This window comes from Athene cunicularia, assembly GCF_003259725.1.
Source record: "Athene cunicularia isolate RWA chromosome 2 unlocalized genomic scaffold, athCun1 chr2_part1, whole genome shotgun sequence".
Lineage (NCBI taxonomy): Eukaryota > Metazoa > Chordata > Aves > Strigiformes > Strigidae > Athene > Athene cunicularia.
The window spans coordinates 107572842-107595288 of record NW_020799095.1 but is presented as its reverse complement, the minus strand read 5'-3'; the positions used below and the strand labels follow the sequence as shown (position 1 = coordinate 107595288).

The 22447-nt window shown below is 34.7% G+C and overlaps 1 protein-coding gene across 1 annotated transcript in view; it reads left to right on the top strand.

Moving 5' to 3' along the window:
• The window catches only part of CCDC178 (coiled-coil domain containing 178), a 113888-nt gene extending 91740 nt beyond the window's left edge, over nucleotides 1–22148 (top strand). The window contains 1 exon segment of the mRNA XM_026841456.1: nucleotides 22005–22148. Coding sequence (XP_026697257.1) covers nucleotides 22005–22148 — 144 coding nt within the window.
• The last annotated feature ends 299 nt before the right edge of the window (nucleotides 22149–22447 follow it).

The following is a 22447-nucleotide window of genomic DNA, read 5'->3' as shown; positions in this document are numbered from 1 at the left end:
ACCATGTGGAGGAGCACATGGGAATGAGAGTTACCCATTCCTGTGAAGACTTCCATGTATTCAATTCAAATTATAGTTGTTGTTGGAAGAGCCAAACATGAATTACAGATAGTTTCAGCTTGTCTAGCTCTTTAAAAAGTTTCTGAAGTCAAACATATTATTTGGAATAAGAATTTCAACATGTTCTACTTCTGTAAAGAAATCTGGTGACCCAGTATATTAAAAGACTTGAGATTTACATATAAAGTGTACAGTTTTACCCTTTCATCCACATCAGTGTGATGGATTCTTCACATTCAAAAATGCTGAGTATTAAATGATGACTGTCTAAAAGCTCTTTAAATTTTGAAGCGTACACAAAGGATGTGGGGTTGAATCCTTTTCTCAGTATCACATTGTGTTATCTTTGAACTTTATGAGAAGATGGGGTGAATGTTATAAATTGAATTTATCTTTTGTAAAATGAATATTTCTTACAAATACAGTTTACTGAGTGTCACCGTTTTATCTTTAGATAGAATAAGGAAAAGTCATGTGGAGAAGGAAAAAAAAAAAAAGTGCTACTAGACCTATTCACTAAGAAACTTGAAGGGAGAGAGAAAAAAATGATCTCATCACCAGCATCACTGTGATATACTAGATCCAGTCACCATGAATAAAATGAGTGTTACAGGCTGGAAATAGGAAATTCACACTGAGGAAAAGATAAATCTTCCATGGAGTCCAGAAAGTTGATCATCTTAAACCACAGAATTGAGGCAAGTGCAGTTTTAAAAGTACATTGATCATGGGAGAAGATGGAGAGACTAAATTGCTATCCTTCTAAAGTAGCTGAGATATCCACAATCTTGATTGATCTGTGTAATCTAGAATTGCTGGCAAGAGTTTTTTTTTTTTTTTTTTTTTTTTTTTTTTCCCTTAAGAGCAGCACTTTTCTCTACATCTAGAATTTTACTGTAGAATTTTAACTTTCTAGTCAGTATCACTATGGATCCATCTTTAGAGCCACTCAGGACCAGATCTCCATTTTTTTCTGTTTACTGTAGTGACTTTTGAGGTAATCATCACTTTTAGCTATTGAAATGATTAAATTGAAAATTATTTGCATGAAATATTGATAATTAATTTCATTAATCATGAAATAAGGCTAAGAATTATATTTTTATACTGAAGAAAAACTCCAGAAGAAAAAAAAAGAAAAAAGTTGCTGTTCTGCCATTCTGATCTGTTGTGGGGTTTTTTTTGCAATGCAAAGTGGAATTTTGGCAGATTTTTGACTTCTGCTGAATTTTTCCAGTCCAAAAGTAATTTACTCACACTTTACAGCTACTACTGAAGGAAACAAAGACTCCATGGTTTTGAATTCTGTAATAAAAGCTTTGTTCTTTCAAAATAATATCAAAATCATAGAACTATTGTATCTTTCATTTCAGTGAATTGGTAAAATAACTCATCTTTTCAACTATTTTCCAAATTCTGCAAGCTGGACACTCAAATGTTTCTGACATATAGATGTTTGGTTCCCTAGTATCCAAATGACTCTGATGGAAGAGTTAACTACTGATTGCTATACATCTTTATATGGATTTCTCCCTATCTGGATATTGCTATGAAGATCTGAGTATTTGGATTATTGAGAACAGAAAAACCTAGCTGTGCTATCTCAAAAGATGTCCTTTCCTGGAATAGCAAGATCTTGATAGTTGTTACCTGAGGAAAAAGATTAGATTACTAGATTATAGGCAGAGCTTGGTATCATAAAAACCTCTGCTCTACATGGTGGTTGTTAGTTTTAGTGTTTAATTATCCTTTCCCATATAGATAAAAGACATGCTGGAAGAACACCAATTTTATTTTTTTTTTTTCAAAGGCAGGGTCAAAAGTATTTTGGTTTAGTTGGTAAATTTTGTTGGTCTACACCATAGACAAGGCATAGACTCGTAATCATGGATCTAAGGCTGTCAGTACTCTAAGAAGTTTTCAGGTAAAGAAATTTCTGTCAAATTCACCCATAATAATATAGGTCTTTGAAGATATTTAAATTCCCAAATTGTAAACACTTCAAGACAAGAAGGCAGGTAAAAATATCATGATCCAAATTGTTTTCTAAATTCCTTTAAATCTTTTGTGAAAATATCAATGTTTTTTCAGCATTTTGTGTTGCTTCTATTGACAAAGGAAGGAGAGTTGTTGAAGAAGCCCAACTGTTCTGGAGGACCTTGGAACTTAAGTGTTCATTCTTTTGTATGTTCTAAGATTGATACAAGAGTATATTCGTATCAAGCAAATTTTTGTAGGGACATTGCTTAAAAAAGGCAGTCCAAAAGAAAAAGTCTAAGCGTGTCTTATAAAAGATTGAAAAAACTATAAAAATCAAGGATATTCATGTCCTTATTTAATATTGTTTAATAAATATTTGAACTCCAGAAGGAGAATAATTGAAGTCAGTAAAAGAAAATATCCTCTGTTGCAAAAAAGACTATGTGCACTTAATGAGACTAGCAGGCAGAGTATGCTGACAAAATCAGTACCAGGCATCAATTCTGACTCAAACATTGGATTTCCAATCTGTTCCTGTCCCATATTTCTCATGTAAAGCTGTATTAGTTAGAAAAACAGGAAGGTCTAAGTGCCCCTTCCATCTTCCAACTGCATTTAAGAAGAATTTTCAGATTTCATGTGAAACTAATTTTTTTGCCATGTTGACTGCAAATAAACACAAATTCAGGACTGATTTTTTTATATATTTTTTTTTTTTTTCAGGTCAAACCTGGACCTGCAAATAGCCTGTTTTAGGAGCAAGTCTAGCCCTTCCTACATATCATGACACAGATTCTTTGCAGTGATACAGCTCTCTAACCAAATATGTAACTTTCCTGCCAATAACTTGCTTGTATTTTAAAAACTTGCTCTTTCAAAATAAAAACAACCCACAGCCTACATCACTGTCTTTCCTTTCCGTAAGGACATATTTCCTGTTATGTCATATCACTGAAAACAGTCTAAACTTTTAGTATTTGGACAATACAAGTCTTCCAGAATCAACCTTGAGTCCAGGCTAGTTCTTCATACTGCAAGAGTGTTGTAACTATCACTCACAGGAAATCATTCTTTCTTCGTCTTACCTGTGCACAGCAGTAGTCTATTGATTTGGCATCTTGTGCCGATGCTTATCTTGGGACAGCAATTCTGCACTCATTGTTTACTTCATCAGATCCCCTGGGGATTATTCTGCATGCTATTCCCCTCAAAATGGGTGCATGATGAGGGAAATAATGTCTGCTTACCAGTAATTATTAGAGTTGGTATATATTGGCTCTGCAGATGCACACATCCCATCCTTTTTTCCATCTCTTAAAAGTCTTCTAGATTCTGCTGATTATTGGAAGGAAATAGGGCTGTCCAGATTACTTAGCCCATTTGTGTCTATGTGCTCTGTTCACATTACTGTGAACATTAAGGGGTTACATGTCTTAAGCTCATCCTTTGAGGAACAAGAGGCAAAACCTTAGAGCTGTGGGTCTGCAGAGCTGCAGTTAGAAGACACAATTATTGCTTTACCTAAGTAGGCTAAATATCAATAGGTGTTTTTCCTGTCAGTGTTTGAACAGCTAAAACTGGCACCTAGTTTTTTATATTTCCTGAACAATTTACTTGTAACAAAGCTCCTTTGTTTATAGCACACTTTAAAAGCGATGAAGACATACCCCACAAAGCTGTTTATAGTTATGCTGACAGTAGAATCTTACTCCAGAAGGAGAAAATTTGAAGAAGATGAACAACAGCTTTCATTTATGTATTAGCAAGCTCAGTCTCAATGTGGTGGAGGCTGAGAAACTGTCTTGTGCATGAACAAAAACAATAGAGCAGTTTTTGCAGTAAGTTGGTTCAAAATGTATTCATTTGTTACACCCTGTATGTTACCTTTGTTGATTGCCAGAATGTTAAACAAGGAGAATGAAAAGAGAAAATGCAGAAGAGGAGAATGGAGGAAGAACTGCAAAGCTACAAGGGTGACTGAGTAGGGCTGTATGTGTGTGAAGAAAAGGAAATTATTCCAGAGAACATTTTGAGTGGTAGCTACAAGGTGCTAAACGTGGTCTGGTTTTATTGTTCTGCTGTTATTAATGAAAACGGAGTCTTTCTAGATAGCCTGGGCAGTATATTTGAACTCAAAGTTTTATCAGAATATTAAATGAGTAATCTGTCCTTTCCCCCAAAATAGGAGGAGAATACAAGAGAGTGTGTTTCAAGATTCTTCCTAGCCTGGATGGAGGCCATGCAGTGCTGGACAGTAAGGTTCAGCAGCTGCCATTACGATGTCATTAGCCAGACATTTGTTATCAATGAAATGCTGCAGAACTATTGTTCCAAGGCTGTTGCTGTAAAATCATAGTGCATTGTAGTTTGTTGGAGGTTAGTAGCACTTGTTAATTTGATCAAGGCTGAAGTTTACGGAGGATAAAGTAAACAATGCAAACTGCAGACACCATCAGTTTCCTATGGGCAGTGAAGTGTAGTTTGTTCCATTTACACTTCACAACAACATCTGATGGGCTTTGTCAGTGCTGCACAGAGTAATTAAACCTGAAATCAATAGCAGGCATTTGTCATGTTTACAGCCGCTCTTTCTGCTGGGTTAAACTCATCAGTTTAGTGCCGTTCTGTTTTACTGCAGAGACACGCTCCATTATTTCTTCAGGTACAGTTGAGATATTCAGTTACATGCCCAATAGTTTGAATACGACAGTAAGATTAAAAGGGGCAGGCAAATGGACAGTTTTTGTAATTTATTCACTGATTTCCTTAAACGGTGTTGGATTTCCATTTTCTTCCACCTACCCTTTATGAAACCCTTTATGCCCTGGGATAATACATTTCCATTGTCCAATGGTGGCAATGAAGGTAGCACTAAAGTTGCATGTAAGTTGACATAGAATATAACTTTACTCCAATCACAGGATACTACACTGAACTAGTAAAAATAAACTAGTGTTCTAGTTTCATGAGAGCAGTTCCAAGCTTCAGTTTACATAGTGGTCTTGTTTATAGTTTCTTTTGAAAAAAAATGGGCTCTACTTGTTTTGTTCAGTTTAATTCAGCTCTTTGTACCTATGCTCCTTCAGTTTTCTTGGATATTCTTTTTCTTTTTTATCTCATTTTTCTGAATTATGGGGTCAGATCATCCTGAATTTTATGGCAAGAGAGTTTTCAGTTCAGTGGTAATCTAGTTAGTCTTTGGACATGAAACTCAAGAGAGAGACTTTGAGGAAACTGAAAATTTACACATTTACTGTGTAGAGATGTATGATTGTAATGTGGTTTTAGTAATCCATTTTAGAAACAGCCCCTGTCTAATGGTATCTGCTAACATTCTTATTGTTGCTTTATAGACAGCTTAGATATAGTGCTATATTTATGCATATCTAAGGCCTTTGTTGGGATGTTAATAGTAAGAGTGAAGTTTGACAGATTGGATGTGCCATTAATTTTACACTGGAGCAGTGATCCTATATTGCTGATGGCTCAAATGCTTGTAAACTGCATTAAAGATTGCTGGAGGTTGTATATTTTTTTTTTTTTAAATCTTGCTCTTGCATATATGCAGTTTCAAATTATAATACTTACATTTAAGACTGATTAAATATTTACTAGGTGATTTGTCCAGAGCATCAAGAAGGTTTCCTTCTAAAGATTTTTTACAAGCAATATTTAGATCAGCGGCAGGCAATTATTTCAATTAGAATGATCTTAACTATACAGCACTTTCATCTCAAACAATTCCAAAATGTTTTACAAACTGTCACAATTTATACACAGGTTGCTTTATCCACTGCTAAAGTGCAGCCACCCTGGGTGAAACATAGCAACTGTTCAACACTGCACAGTGGCTTGGGACTGGAAATTAAGGATCTCTCTGTATTTGTAATTGCAGTGGGAAATTAGGTAGGCTGAATGTAATTACCTGAGCTGGAATTTGGCCAGGAGACTGAAGTTAACACACCTACTCTTATGAAGAGTTCCTTGGGATTGCTAATGACCAGTTTGGGTAGGACCTTCCATTTATATCTCATCCAGAAGAAAACTCCTACAGGAATACAATTCCCCTAACACCCTTCTTGTGCATAGCTATTGCACTGATACGAAGGAATGAACAGAGTTCATATGTGATCATATGCGAGTGTGACGTGCTTGGGAGTAGCAGTTACAAAGCTCAGAAAAGATACTATTCAGCTAACATTTGTATATTGCTTTTTAAAAATTTGCTGGGGGAGTAGGGTTAGTTAAGTACCATCAGTGAGGAGATGTACAACGCAAGAATGATGGAACACTGTGTATCTATAAGGCTTCTGTGAGACAGACGTGATATTTCTTACACTTTTGGCTGAGGGCTAGAAAACATTAGGTTTACTTGATTGTCCTCATTGTATTTCTTTTTATTATCAGTGTAGAATGGGAAGCTTTATATTAAAGCTGTTTTGTATAGTGTGTTTCAATTTATATAATAGGTACCTATAGAGGCTAAACAATCTAAATTAATAAGTGGCATAATTATGTGTGGCCAATTGTGATGAGGTATGAACTAAAAAATATGACAGACATATTCTGCTTCTGTTGAATTAGCTATTTTACCTGTACCATAAATATTTAGCACAGATTCACGTCTCAGTTTGCTAATATGTGAGACTTTTCTTAAGAGGAAGAAATCATGCAACACAAAATGTCATGTTGGAGCTGACAGGGAGAGGAAATACCATGTTTACTTGTGTCTCCTCTAAAATTCAACATGGATTAAATGCTTAGATCTAGCTTCTTCACTGTGATTCATGTCAGTGCGTACCTTCTCAGCCTAGTTTTATGATTAAGGCAGTGGACAGCCACTTAATATATGCAGGTTATCTTCTCAACTGTACATAATGTGTAAAAATTAATTGGATTGTGGTTTGATTCCTGTTTGAAAAAATGGAATGGAAAAATAATACATGTTGCAGAGAGAGGTCTTAACACCAAAATCTTCAGTTCATTGATAATGCAACAGAAGAGTTGTGGTAGTAACTGTAAAAACCTGTAAATAAATTCAGCTTTTCTCTTTCATTGCACAGAAGTCTTCTGCCATTCCTTTACAGTCTTCCATAAAGGCGAGAAAGTCTTATGATCTCATGAAATATGCTAAAATAAGAACTGAACTTCAGTTTTATTTTTCTTTGCATCTCATCACATACCAAGAGCAGTTGTAGTTTTTAAAAGGGTTATAAAGTCATGCTGGAATTGATCAGAATTATTTGCATATCTCTTTGAATGATTTGTTGCTAATGAGAAGATGGTTAGACTTTGTGGAAATAGATCAGGAACAGCGGTAGGTTTCCTAAAATCTTGCAGATATGCTAGTATTAGAAAACTTCACAGCACCTTCTCTAAATTCAGAAGCTTAATATGTGGCATTCTTGGTATGTTCCAGTAGAGTTGTGTGCAAAAACTGTAATATGTGTTACCGTTCAAGCAAGAGCTATGCTGGTGTCTTGCAGAGGATTTTTGATACTAGTTGATTTTTCAAAAGCAAGAGGAGTTTTGGGAGGCAAGGATGTTATTTGCCTGTAGTAGTGTACATGAGTACGTGGCTTTTAGACTTTCCTACTCACTCTTACTCCATGACCTCAAAGGTAGCTGTTTTCCTCAAGTGTTACTGGAAAAGAACTCAGTACAAGAGATGTGGGGATTTTTATGTGATACCATGCTAAGTAACGCTATTCATTAAGTGTTCTTTTTAAGTTCCAGACATGTAGCAATTCCCCAAGTATACAGATTTTCAAAGACAATATGCTCTGTGAATTACAAATAATTGCGGTTCTTTCTTTGAAGTTCACATTAAATGAATGGAAATGATCCCACTGAAATGCAGAGCAAAACCAATGGGTGTATTTTCAATGGTTAAATTAAAATATGAGAGAAAAACAAGAAAGAGTTTGAAAATAGAGAAGCTGAGTATACGATCTTCATTAGATAGTGTGAATAGCACTAGAATAAATTTGTGGACTTTCAATAGCATGTGAGGAATAAACCATTAGACAACTCCTTAGCTGTGCTGAAAACAATGAACAAATACATTGTAATTTTGTTATCACATTTTTGCCATGTCATTGTTTTGATATGATATGAAAATAAACTATAATAAATTTTTCTTATAGATTTGCACACTAATAGCATATAATAGAAATTTTATGCTCTAAGATAAGCACATGGTACCCATGTGTCTAAAAGCATTGCAGACAAGAGTCATAAAAAATTTAGTTTATCCCTTAGATTTTTTAACACTTTTCTCTGGGTTTTTTTTGTAGTCTGTACTGTATTATCATCTAAAGTATGTCACCAGATACATTTTATATCCAATATTATGTTAAAGATTGTAACAGTTGTTCTGAATATGAAGAAATATAGTGATCTGTCATAACAGAAGGCAAAGTTTTGATTTCACGCCCAAGCATTCCTTCAACTTCATGCCCAAGATTCCTTTTTTTCTCACATTTTATCTTGCTTGACATCCTCACCTGTCATGGATACCAAATATTGACTCCTTAGTGGTACGTTATATGAAGTGTATCATATCCTGTTTCGACTATGGTCATGATTATCGTTTCATGAGTATCAGAGATGTTCAATGCCTGTATCCTCTGGCATCAGTTGTTAGGTGGTTATATATCAGAAATCTATTACCCTCCAGTTATAGATAATGTACTGTAATGAGACCTCCTGACATGAGATTTTGACCATTCACCATTAGAAACAAACTTGAAAGAACTGCACTGTAGTACTGAGCAATCTAACACTTTGATGGTGAGCCTTTTGTCCAAACAACAGAACTGAAGCACCTAATGTCCAAGAGGAGTAACAAGCATCATGATAAAGTTATTGGGTTTTTAAAGAGGCCAAAAAAGCAGATCTTGTTCCAGTCCTGATCCATTGTGAAACAGAGATTCTTTCAACGCTCCCGATTGAGGGGCAAAGGAAAAGCTTTCTGTTTTGATAGCTGGAGGAACTGAGACTAACATGACTATCTTGAGCTTGAACACAAAGATGAAAGTGTTTGTACTTAGGTACAGTACGAATGGCTATCCTAATTTTTATTATAGTACTACGGAACATGACAGTAAAATCTTTTCCCCCTGGCGTGTAGAAGAAACAGTTCTTTGAAAGTCAGCAAAGTCTAGCTCCTGCTGAAGTAGAGTCACATGTCACAGTTCCCTGATAAGGAGTGAGGGGATGAACGCTTCAGACCTTTATGACATATCTACCACAGATTATGTTCTTTCCAGATAGGAGGCACTAGTCCTCCTACACTTTTTCTTGGTTCCTGACTTTCACATCCGTCACAGAGTCAATATTTCTATTTACTTGTCTATATGTCATACCTGTAAAGTGAGAGTGTTTTCCACTTTTACATCTAGGTAATTCTTTGCTTTTCTACTAGGAAAACGAAATTTTTAAGATGATGCACTAGATGGTTCATATTAATTGCCGATGTGGACATGGCCTTCTCTGCATGAATACATAAACTGAGTATGAAATATGTCAAGGTGTCTTGTGAAACCACTCAAATACAGCCTTTTTCTGTCACTGCAATGTGCCCATCTGAGCTGAAGCTGTATTAGTGGTTTTGCTAAAAAATGCCTCCATTCTTAATGTCTCCTGAAGCTTTATCTATATTCTTATCAACCACTGCAGTAATACTGAGGAAGACTCAAAGCTAATGCAGCATGTGATAGAGTGATTCTATTTGCTTCAGGAACTCAGCAACTGCTCCTGTGATGATTGTGGATATGGGAACTTACTGCTTGGAGCATTCAAATTATGAATACGTACATCACTCAAAGATAGAAAAAGGTACCACTTTCTGATCACTGAAGTTCTTCAGGTTTTGTAATCCACATATAAATTATTCACATCCTTATATCCCTCCTTTCCTATCCTTGAATGATCTGCTTTTTTTTTTTTTTTTTTTTTTTTTTTTTTTTTTTTGGTTGGGATTCTGTAGCAGAGGAGGAAATGACATTGTGTATAGCTCCCTTTGCTTTGCCCGTTTATGTGCTGACCATGTTCTCATGATATTGAGAAATGTTCTTTAGTCGTAAGTGACTATCCAAACACAGACAAGAGTTAAAGTACATTTAGAAGGTATTTCTTAAAAAGCTTTTCTTGCTGATAATTGACAGGTTTTATCCTGGTTTTGGTTCTGAGATTATGTGCAGAACATGCTGGTTTGTGCTTTTAGGTTGACATTTATAAAACTTAATTTTGGCTTATCCAAAGCACTAGAATGTAGTTTCTTTCTCAGTGGCCATGACTGTGACTTCAGTTGTTTTAACTACATTTGAAACTACAAGAATGAGTAAATTAGACTGGGTTACTGTTTTTATGTAGAACAAGCACAACTACTTTACCATTACTACAGAAAATGGCAGCTCTGAAATGAATGAGCAGTGCTAAAACCCAAAACAACTACAGAAAAACAGGGACTTTGGTATCAGAACAACAGCTTTCTTTAGAAGACTATTATATCATTATTACATATACGTATATCCCGGATATACAATGGCAATTAGTTTGAATGGGCTATTTATTATAGCAATGCTTTCTATTATATATTTTAAATATGATCTATTTAAAATTATAGTATATGTTATCTAGAGAAAAAATAATAAAATATATCTCATTACTTAAATACTTTCTGAACTGCTGTTTGGTGAAATAAGTATATGGACAAAAATGTAGAAAGACTATGTCTGTATGCATGTTATAGCTACTTGCTTAGAAGATACATTAAATACCCATGTATCCTGTTTTATGCAGAAAATGTCATATTTCACACATCTGTTGAGCTGGTAGGATTCTGTGAAATTCCAGTGAGGAAAAAACAGCTACACTCAGTTTAAAATATTTGCCATAGTTGTTCTTGTTTGTTTATAAGAATTACTGTAAAATGTTACTCTGATTTGAAAAGTTCCAGTGAATATACTTTTAGCATTATGTGGGAAAGCATATCTCTTTTCTGAGCATTACCAGTTTTTTTTTAAATGAGTGTTTAATAAAGAAGCCTCACTATTAATTCTTTAACAATCCCATGTAAATAGTTTGCATAAAATGTCTCAATTTACATAAACTATTATTATATTTTCATTTTACACAGCTACTGCACTAGATTTTATGAGACCATTTATGATTTGAAGTTTGTCTTCTCTGAGGCTTCATTTAAATGGTGACATATGCTATACAGTGAACATCCAGCAGAAGTTGTTATAGTCTTCCATGTCCTAGTGTTTGTCCTCTGATGTTGGTATTTCTTGGCTGTTTTTTCTCCCGTAAATGTCTTTACATGCAGTGGCCAATGACAGAAGTGTCTTGGAAGATTACTTCTCATGCAGATTGACCATGTTCTATCTTAGGTTTGACGTTACCAAGTAGGGAAATCCCTGATACCTTTAGTTTAGCACTGCAGTGCACTGCAGGCAATATGTACGTGCAGACACTTTTGAGGACCTGGGTTCCCTTTTTATATCTTCAGTTTGTTTCTAGAAATTAACCCCTTCACAATGTTCTCAGCATTCTTACACTGAAGGCAGGCAAAGTTGCCAGCATACAGCGGCTCGATTCAAAACCTGTTGGATTCTTCTTTTTTGGATTCCAAACCATCTCATGTCTCGTTTCTTGGCACTCTGCACATCTTGCTGTCTTTATGTGATTGATCTGATTTGTGTGTACTGTATCATTTCTGCTGTTTATATGTTGGGGCCATCATAACATTTATGTTGTAGGCTTTAGACAGGGAAGGTTTGCATAAAAAGACAGATCTTCAGTTTCACCCTAAAAAGGATAACTGAAAGGAAAATTCCTGATCTCTCTGTTTCATAAACAAGTAATTGCTGCCAAGGACTCTCTGTAGGGGTGGGAAATGAGAATAAGGTAATCTCTCATGTTTCCAGTTAGCAAGATTTTAATATGGTAGAGAGAGCCTGAGGTGCAAACACAACTGTACAGATAACCACAATATTGCATTGACAGAGAGCTGAACTATGCACTTATTGATCTATTTTACCTAGAATGCAGACCTGTTCTAACTGAATAACTGAAGTTCTGGTATTCTATTATATTATAGATCTAACTTCCTTGATGTTTAAGGGTACAGGTTACTTCTGAGGTTTTTTATTGAGAAAGGAGATAGATTGGACACAAAAAGAAGTTACTTGTAAAACTGTCCATCAAAAACAAAAAAAAAAAACAAAACAAAACAAAAAAAAAAAACAGCAAAAAAAAAGGTTGTATTCAGTTTTTCATTAAGTGTTTAGTTCTGTTTGGTGAAGGTTTTCTCAATTGACTTTTTCAAAATTTTAAAACAGTTTATTCTAGTTAGAGAGAAGTGGAGATGCATTCTCTGTTATTTAAAAAGCTGGGAAAAATAAGGAGAACTCCCTCTTGAAATAAAAGTGATCTTTTCTTCATTGGAAAAGATTTTTAAAATCTTTTAAGGAAGTTAATTCATTACAATATTTCAGTAAGTGTTTTAGAAGGCAAAATTAAGTCTAATCCTCTTAATTATCTCAATATTGCCTATAGAACTAATAGAAGTAAGTAGATCAACAGTTCTCCAACATCAGTTACGGGATTTCAGAATTCCAGGAGAAACAATGATTAGGATCAAACTGTTTACCCATACAGGATGTCCTAGGGGTATTTCATAAACTAAAATCCAGAAAGTGAACTTTTACTATGGTTGGTTGAATGGACATGACTACAAAAAATGAAGTGGTCAAAAAACTTTTCAGCCAGAAAGGTCATGTGCGCTATCACTATAGCAGAGTTCATGGAAGGCAAACGGCTTGTCAATGAGCCAAAGTACATAACTGAGAATAGCCAAAATACGTTTCTACAAAATTTCATTTAGAACATGACTTCGGAACAAAATGTCAGTGTTGATTACCATCAAGGGATTAGTTAGTAGTTTTCAAAGAATTTTACAACTTCTGCATTCAAATTCTGAAAGATGATCCCTGTAACTGTGGAAATTAAAATGGATGAATTTGCAAAGCCAGAACTGAATACTAATATTTTTATTGTTAGCTACAGTGTTTGTCAAAATAAAATATATTCTGTAAAATCCAGTATATTTTCTCATTTCATTTAATGAAGCAACAAAAGATTTTTAAATTCCCAATGAATGCAGCAAAAAATGGGCACAATTATCCCATGGATCTCTTTATTTGCACCTTTCTGTCACTTCAGAGGCACAGTAGTCATATGGGAGTTATGTGTATATAATAGGTATTGTGTTGAACAGTAGCGTTTACTTTTTTGATACCTTTCTCACTTTAATTTTTACAGCTGTAGAAGTGAAAGAACATTTGGTTTTGCATTAGCATCTGAATAAGGAGGTTTATTATTTATTTGCTTCATCTACTCTGCATAGTGCCAGTAATGCAAAAATATTAGTCTTTGTAATGACAAAAAGAAAGTGTATATCTAATGACCTTACTTGAGTAATTAGCCTTTCCCCCTAGTGATGCAGAATTGTCCATCCCTAAATATATAAGGAATGGAGAGCCTTTATAAATCTTGAAATGGTCATAATTAAATGAATAAAAGGACATTCCCATTAGTTTCATCTTTTTCAGAATAGCATTGCAAGTGAAGTTCTCTCTCATAATATGCTCTAAAAAATATTGACAGGTATATATAATCAAACTGTGATGATATAGAAGAAAAATTAATGATGCAATAATAGGAAAATAAGTTTGTGTTTAACAGTCTAAAACTATGTTATGCAGAAACCAATAATGAAATCGTAAACCCTTTTTTTTTTTATTTTTCAGACAAAGCATATAAACTTAAGGTATGGAGGAAGATGTAGGAATGGAGAAGCTCTTAATTCTATGTAACTTCAAAATCTTTTTTATACTTATAGCAACTTTAACCTGAGTTTTGATACTGAATTACATTCCATTATATTTATAGGCTAACTGTATTCCAAACAAATAGCTTTTACTTTTCCTGAAATGAAAACTTTCTGTATGGAAAAGTCTGCAACAATGAACCTAAGTTCACTGTTAAAGTTTTAGAGTATAGAACACACTTTGAAGGAACATTTTCATATTTACTGTTTCTACATTACTCTCAATAAACACAAATGTTGACTTTAAAGCAAATGTGTTTTTTTTAAAAATGTAAGCATCTGTTGTGATATAGAGGCATTTTCCTACCAACTGCATAGCTCAAAAGAATTTTCTTTTTATCTTTTCTGGTCTTTGAATGATTGATGTTTTCCTCCGTTAGCATTCAGAACCAATGGATCTGATGAGATCCTCTTCAATCAATCCCCGATTTACTGGCACTGTATATCATAACAATTGTTTCCAATTAACTTGTTAATAAAATCTTTTAAAGTTACACTTTTCCACAGTTAGCTTCAAATCCAAGATATGTTTGGTCTTCCTTTTTGTTTTATAGTTCATTGTCATTCACGTTTTCTGCTGCAGTGCTATTTATTCAAATTTTTTGTGTCTTTGAACTTTCACTTGTGTTCTACTCGCTTTAATATTTTTTTATTTTTCACTTCTGTGGAGTCACTAATTTTCTCCTATGCCTTCTGTAGGCATTTTCTATTTTCCTGACACCAATGGTGGAGTCAGTGACCCCCTACTACCTGAAGGCATCATACTTGTACTTCCAGCTTTCATGCCAATCTGTTTCCATGATATCAAGAAAGAAAAGGACTGTGACTTACTTAAGTGACATATCCAAGTTGCTTCCACCAAATCAATACCGAGCTCTAGCACAATTGTGGCACCAGTCATCATGAAGATCTGGCTTCATCAGTTCATTTTCTTTATCTTCCTACACACTGCCAATTCTTTAGTGTGTTTCCCAACACAATGTATTTGTTATAAATATTAAAGAGAATTACCAAGACCTTGAAATTTATTTCATATGGGTTCAAGACTCAGGAACTTTCCAGTCTCCTGCATGTCCCTTGTATTTGCCTATACATAAGGTATACATGGTTAACACGTACAAGCAGTGCCAAACTGGTTTTGCAACATGAAAATAGAACATATCCCATCACTTTCTAAAGATCTTGAATATTGTTTTTCTCCTTCTGAACCTTTGTGATCATGACTGCACAAAATTGAAGTAGAAGCAAAATTTTAGCCCTAGACAAAACTCCCCTGTCCTTGATTCTTTCCATAAGAAAAATATATTTGTCTCTTATCCATAACAAAATTAGTCAAGCAGCACTATTAAGGGACATTTCTATTCAGCTAGGCAGGGACAAACATTTCAAACTTTTGATAGAGAGATACTTAAGTCTTTATGTTCTGAAAGATAACTAGTTCTTCTAGTTCAAAAATTCTTTGAATGTAGCTATTGACAGACCTGACACTGAAGCATATATAAAAATCTCTGGAGTTTCATTGAGACCATTAGAAGAATTCCAGAACAGCCACTTTTTGACTTTCAAAGAGACTGGACTTCACAAAGCAAAAGGTTCCTCCCTGTAATCAGGGTTCCTTGTCTGTAGAAAAAGATAGAACTAGAAATGTTTAATCGGTTGTGAGGTCAGTGCAAATCTTTCTTTAACAGTAACTGATTTAACACACTGCTATTTAGCCAGAGCCACAGTTCTTTTATAGGTGTTTTGATCACAGGCTGAGTCCCCAAAATTCTATCAGGAGTAGCAGGTCATCATCAGGTAGACTTCACACATGCTTCTGATTCTATTCTTTACAAGTTGGAGGTAGGCACCTTCACTGGAAAGACCACAACTAGGTATCTGGTTTTTTCTTTCACATCTGAAAAATGAGTGTCACTACACACCCTGTAGAACACACTGTTTCCTGGCCTTTCATCTGTTTTCTGTTTTACCAGTTCAGGCCTTTAGAATGGTATATCCTTTGATTTCCCCAACGTTTATACCTTTACTTCATTTCCAGGGCTCTAAAGAAGGTTGAAGTGGGAGAAACTTAAATATTTCTAGTACTAAATTTTCTCATCCTTTTATTTTTTCAGATCTTCTGCAACAATATAATAATGGATAAAGGGTACATCAACATAAAATAATCTTAGAGCATTCAGATCTTATTCTACAACCATGGTCTTTTTAGCATCAATACAACTTAGTTCATGTGCCCAAAATAACTCTCTAGAGGTCAGAAAATATTCCATACACAGAAAAGAGTACATATGTAAAAAACAAAAATATTTTTCATCTTGGGCTGACATGAAGAGTTGTGACCCAAAGAGTATTATATACTATTTATTTTGGAGTACTTGTGTTAAAGCAGACAGGTCTGTGCTTATGTTTGCAGGTATTGTATTAATAGCTTTATTATTTTAGTACCATTTTTTTCATTATTATTTTAGCAGCATTTATTATTTGTATAACTTGCTAGAAGTTATACAGAAATTTTCTTCTAAATATTTAATGCATATCTCATTTTATTCCCCATATTAATTCTCCACCTGAGTCCCTATAAGAATTAAAACTTGATTTTTTTAGAACTGTTGGAACTGCCATTTGAAGTGCTGTGTTATCAGTGAAAGGCTGCTCATAGTTATTGCCAGTGTAGTTTGCAGACAAAAAAAAATGCAATCTGAGAACATTTTACACCATATTCCTACTGAAAGAGTAATTAATTTGTTCCAAATGGTCTCTAGCAGATTATTCAAAAATATAATCTCTCACTTCCCTTTGTCAGCCTGTGTATATACTTGTGTGCATTTTCTAAAATTCCTCCCAAACATAATAAAGCAAAAATTCATATTGCAGATGTAAAAAGATATCGTCTTTCAAATGAAGAGTTAGTTTCAGTAACTCTGGGTTATGTGGGGTTTTGTCTTTGGCTGTGGGTACAGGGGAAGACCGGTTTCAGCTCAGAGACCATAAAAATCTGTATTAGATCAGCATATAATATCAACAACGTAAATCCCCTGACTCATGTTAGAGCTTCTTCAAGCACGGCTCAGCTGCTTCCACTGTGTCCTTAAAAGGGTTGCAGTTCTAGAAATTTACTGAAGTAGCTGCATGATCCTTGGTGCATAAATTACCAGCCATCAAATGCTGGTGACAGCATCAACTGAAGATCCCAAATAGGAGAGCGTATCAGTTATTGTATCAACTCAAATTATGTTGTAGCTTCCGTGACTTGTAGAGCCCAAACTATTTGCTAATAAGCATTAGTTGCCTTGTCCTCAGACAGGGAAAAAATCCCAACACCTCTTGCTTGCTTTACAGTAACTTCCTTTCCTGTAGCTGCAGGACTTGTCAACTTTTTAACAATGACTTCGTGGCACTCAGTGTCACCATGCTCTTTCTGCCCTGGGAAGTGACACATATGATGTGTAACAGATGCTACGGGAAAAATATTGCTCACCTCCTCAGGGGAAGCTCTATGGAGTTGGAGGGGCAGATGCACATGAACACAGTAATTTTAAGATGTTATTTCTTGTTTTGCTGCTCATATTATGAACAGGATACTTTATGCCTACAAAAGAAACAGTCATTCCTGCCTGGGGAAATTTTATTCCTCACAACATCAAGTTTAAGTAGTACAACCAATTAATATAGATCCCTTAATAATTAGCTTATTGTGCTGATGCACCTGATTGTCAAAATCAATTGTTCTTATCTTTCGAATAAAACACTGCTGTCAGACTGACCATTCGAAATGATGATTGACCCTGTAAACCATCGGGATTTATATCATGTTTATAGGTATATCATTATGTGGACAAAATCATTGATCCTAATCTACAATCCTTTACAAACTTTTGTCACACAAACATGGAACTATAAAATAATTCTTGGATCACTTGCAACACAAAGCGATTGGTATTAGTGTACATAAAAGGATGAAAGAATAACATGAAACAGATTTTCCCTATGCTGCAAGCTTCAAGTATCCCTTGCTTGTCTGTAAATCATGGCTAGGTTAGTGGTGATCTTTGCAGACTAAAAGGACTGAAGTTTAGTTATCACAAGAAATTCTGTATGGTCTGAGGTATTGGGCTGACAATTCATCATTGTGTTGCATGGCTTTGCATCTGCTTTCCTATTGCCTACTTCTGCAGTCTTTGTGCTAACAATTTGTTGGTAGATTTGAGGAGGGCTCTTGGTGGTTTTATTTTTTTCTTGCTTCCACATACTTTATTGTCTCATTATTAATTTGTATTATAGCAGACAGGAACTGCACTTCAAATGTGTTCGGCAAACACACAGAAAACTGTTGCTGTTCCAGAAAAAGAGAAGACACTTCCTAAGCTGCTGTGCTGAATAAAAGAGCATAAAGACAGAAAAGCACATGTGCTGAATCAGGTGGAAATTTCCTCTAACCTGATATTCTAGCTCTGATCCCAGATGTTCAGGTAGAGAGTAACAACAGAGCAATCATGCTGTAATACTTCCCCAGAATAATCATGGGGCTTTGCAATTTCTTGAGCCCCACTATTTTTTTTATTATTTAATAAACTTATGTGGATTTTTCCTCCTAGAAATTCTATGTCCCTTTTAAATCTCTAAGTTTTTGATATTCATAAGAATCCATGCACCTTAACTACACATAGTGCAAAGAAATATCTTCTTTCATTTGTTTCTTGTATGGCCTTTGCTAGTTTCCATTTCAGGTAGGAGCCTTCAAGAGATTGCCTTGAATTATACTTTTTTTTTTTTTTTTCACCGAAGAAAGTAACTTTATTTCAATGTAAAAATGTAGACATTTTCTTCCCATATTTCAGATGTCATTTCCACTACATTTGAAGAAGTCAAACATACCTGCAGATAAAGACTGATGTACCAGAAATCTTTGATTTCAAGTTTTGCTGAGGAGCAACAGCACAAGCACATGAATCATGGTGCTTTTTGTCAGTTCACAAGTCTACAGATTCAGAAGTTTGAGTGCCAGAGATAAAAGAAATGTCAGGATTGTCTGCTTAGATATCTTACTGATATTCGGAGATTCATATCCCTGTTTTCCTAGAACGGGAGAAAGAGGTATAGTGTATATTCTGGCTTGCCAAGTTTGGTCCCAGTTTGACCATTCCTCTCTTTCATAAAGACAGAATTTTTTTTTTTTTTTTTTTTTCTTGCCTACATTCTGGGAAATCCCCTGTAGAAACGTCAATAAGTGACAGTCAGGTATTTAAAGGATATATGCTCTTTACTTTCTGAGCCTCAGCTCATCTTTCAGAGGAGTGAATTAGAGAAAAAGAACCATTTCATTTTATCTGTCTCAGCTGACATAAACTATGCAATGAAGCAATTTTTGGGACTGGGCAACTAGTGCAATTGGTCATATAGACATAGCCACTGAGTCTTGTAAAATCTGGAGAAAGCTATTGTCTTTTCTTTGGTATGTAGTTATTCTTTGTCAAAATGTCTGAACCATTTTAAATCATACAAAAATCATAGGACTTCACTTGTTCTGTAGTCAGATATTTTTATTGGTGAAAATTACTATATTGATGTTCTTATTCTACAAGCAAACTTCTCTGTCATTTTCCCATATTCCTTACTTATGTGAAAGTACTGAGATGTTCAAAACATTACTTGTTTGCAGGTATTGAATGTTAACATATTAACATCAAGCACTGTATTTTTGTTAAGGAAGGTACCAGCCTGAAAAACAGATTTTACCTCTGCCCAAAGATTAATAAAGGAGATAATCACATCTTCTTCACTAAATTCTACATCTTCCTTTTTATTATTTTGAGATTTCTGAAAGACACAAAGCATTTTAATATTTTAGTGATGTAGAGCGTGACAGTTCTGTACAGGAAGATTTTTTTACATTTAGTTGCATAACCACAGCCAGCTTCTAGCCAAAATTTTCAGAAATTACTTATAAATACAATAGATACAAAAGCAGCTATATCTTTATTAAGACATTGCATAGAAAAAGGACTAAAATCATTGTTAATATGCTAACTGTCCTGGGAACTCCCAAAATTCAAGTAGGTCCAAGGGATGGCTAGGAGCCTGTTCAGGCATGCTGCTATTTCCCTTGGATAGTTTTGTCTTTAAAAGGTGAGACACTAAATTACCCACTTGGGAACAGATTCAGAAAACATATGGATTCTTCAACATTATGCACTGTGACCCCAGAAGAACTTAGACTTTATTAGTCCACTAATTCACAAGACTTTTTCTAGAGACATGGGAGCTACTAAAGCAAGGTTTGAATTTTACCAAAGTTCCCTAGCTCTCCTGGGTTCTGGGAAAACTTGTAGCTATAATATATTGCTAAAACGTTTGTTGTTTCAGAAATGTTCCCAATATAAATTTATGTTGCCCCTTCCAAAGAGAGCTTGACTGGCAGCAACAGAGATCATATATAAATGGTAGCTTGAACCTGGGAAATTAGTCTAAGTTCCTTTCTGCTCAAAATGTATTTTTTTCTGCCTCAGACATGCATCTTTCAACTTAAACAGTATTCTGTTGAAAGGGAGAAGAGCAGCAGAGAAGTAAACGGAGTAACATGTAAATTCTCTCAAAACTAAACCCCAAATTATTTACACTTCCTTTCTTTGGATTTTGGTGAGGCAACTATGGGGACAGGTGGTTGCTCCCCACCTCCTGTGGTAACATTTCACTCACAGTTTCAGACTGTCAAGCCAGAGGGCTGCCCTCGCTCCTGCTGGATTAACAGGCTTCATCCAGGGAGCAGATGATGGTGACATTTGCTCCAGCTGCTCTAGCTGTTCTGCTAGCTCTGCTTTTCTGCAAGGGTACCCATGGCTCTGCACATATAATACTGTAATAAACTAGACTCTTAAGTAGACTCTTCTACCTTCAAAAACTTTTAGACTAGAGCTTTTGCATTAGAAGACTTTAAAATATTGTCTTAGGTAAGCGCATGGACATTTGGGCTTAATTCGTTGGCCCAGGCTTCTACACACACACAATTGTAAACTCTCCTCCACTCCATAACATGCATGCATGCATTTTGAACAGAAATACCTCCCAAATGCAACTGGCAAGAACATACATAAATTTAGTAAGTTTCAGGCTTGCTCATTGGTGCCTTTTTATGCATCTCTCCTCTTTACTGGATAGCATTGTCATCACCAGTATGAGGTTTTAAACATGTATTTTAAAGTTATTTAAAGTTGTGTATTTTGAAGAAATAATTTGAAATGTGGAAATCAGCCATCCTGTTTTATAACTATGATATTAAAAGAGATTCGGAATGTCAAAAGTCTCTGAAATTTCAAGAACAGAGGGTAAAAGTCTGCCTGGGCTCCCCTTCCACTAAGTGCTTTTTAATGAAAAAATAATGAAAAAAATAATGTAGAATTCCTTGTCAAAAATCAATTTTAAAATACATTTAATCAGATTGTATGTTTGTAACTTAGAAAAAAATACCTTAGCAAATTGCAACATCGTGAATTAGAATCACGGGAAGTTCAGCTATAATCAGATTGAAAGGAATGGAAATTTTTCTTATTACAGAAGCACACATTCCAAACAACTTCACCTGGTAGCAAACTATGAGTCAAGCATTATATTAGTCTTTAAAATCAAATTAATCAAATTGGAAACATTAAAGTTATTAAGAAAATACATTACTATTGTGTTGTGTCAGTTTTACAAATAACATCTGGAAAAGTAAATGTGGATGAAGAATTTGATGTGTTCTCTGGCAAGATAATTTCTGTGCAGAAAGCTTTTATGTAGTAAGGTAGAGGATGTGTTCTTTTTAGTAGTTTCTTCTTAGTAGTACAAATAATTTATTAATAACATTTACTTTAGTATAAATATATTCAGCAAAATCCTAACCACTTGAAACTCATTTGCAGCTTTTCCATTTGTTTCACTGAGACCATAATCCTGACATCTATATTTTGCAGATGTTCGTAAGTGAACGAGTCAGGGAAATTGTGGAAATGACCTATGATTTTATTTTTTAGAAAGATATTTTGCAGTAAGTGTAATCAATTACTCTTCTCTTTAGGCTGCTCTGGAGCAAATAATTAAAGAAAATCTGTGGTTAGCTCAAGAATATCAGATCTTTCAGAACTACTGTTTAAACAGCAAAGAAGACCTCACAAAACTCTATGACAACAAAATCAGGATTGCCATTAGACATCAGCAGCAGGTAAAGTGCTAATATCACTCAATCAATTCATTTATCTCTAAAATTCATTTAATCAATGCAGCTACTTAATAATGATATAATAGTTGCTAATAATACCTATCACCCAAATTCTTATTTTGCTCTTGGCTTTTTCACAGTTTTCTATTTTTATTTTTTTTTGCTTGCTTGCTGTGTTGTTTTTCTTTTATTTTTACAGAGCAGTTCATGTAAGGTATTCAAAATTCATTATTCATTAATTCCACTTTTGCAAATAAAATCTATTTATTTTTGTATATATTGTATAAATATATTATGCAGTAATTAAAATGTAC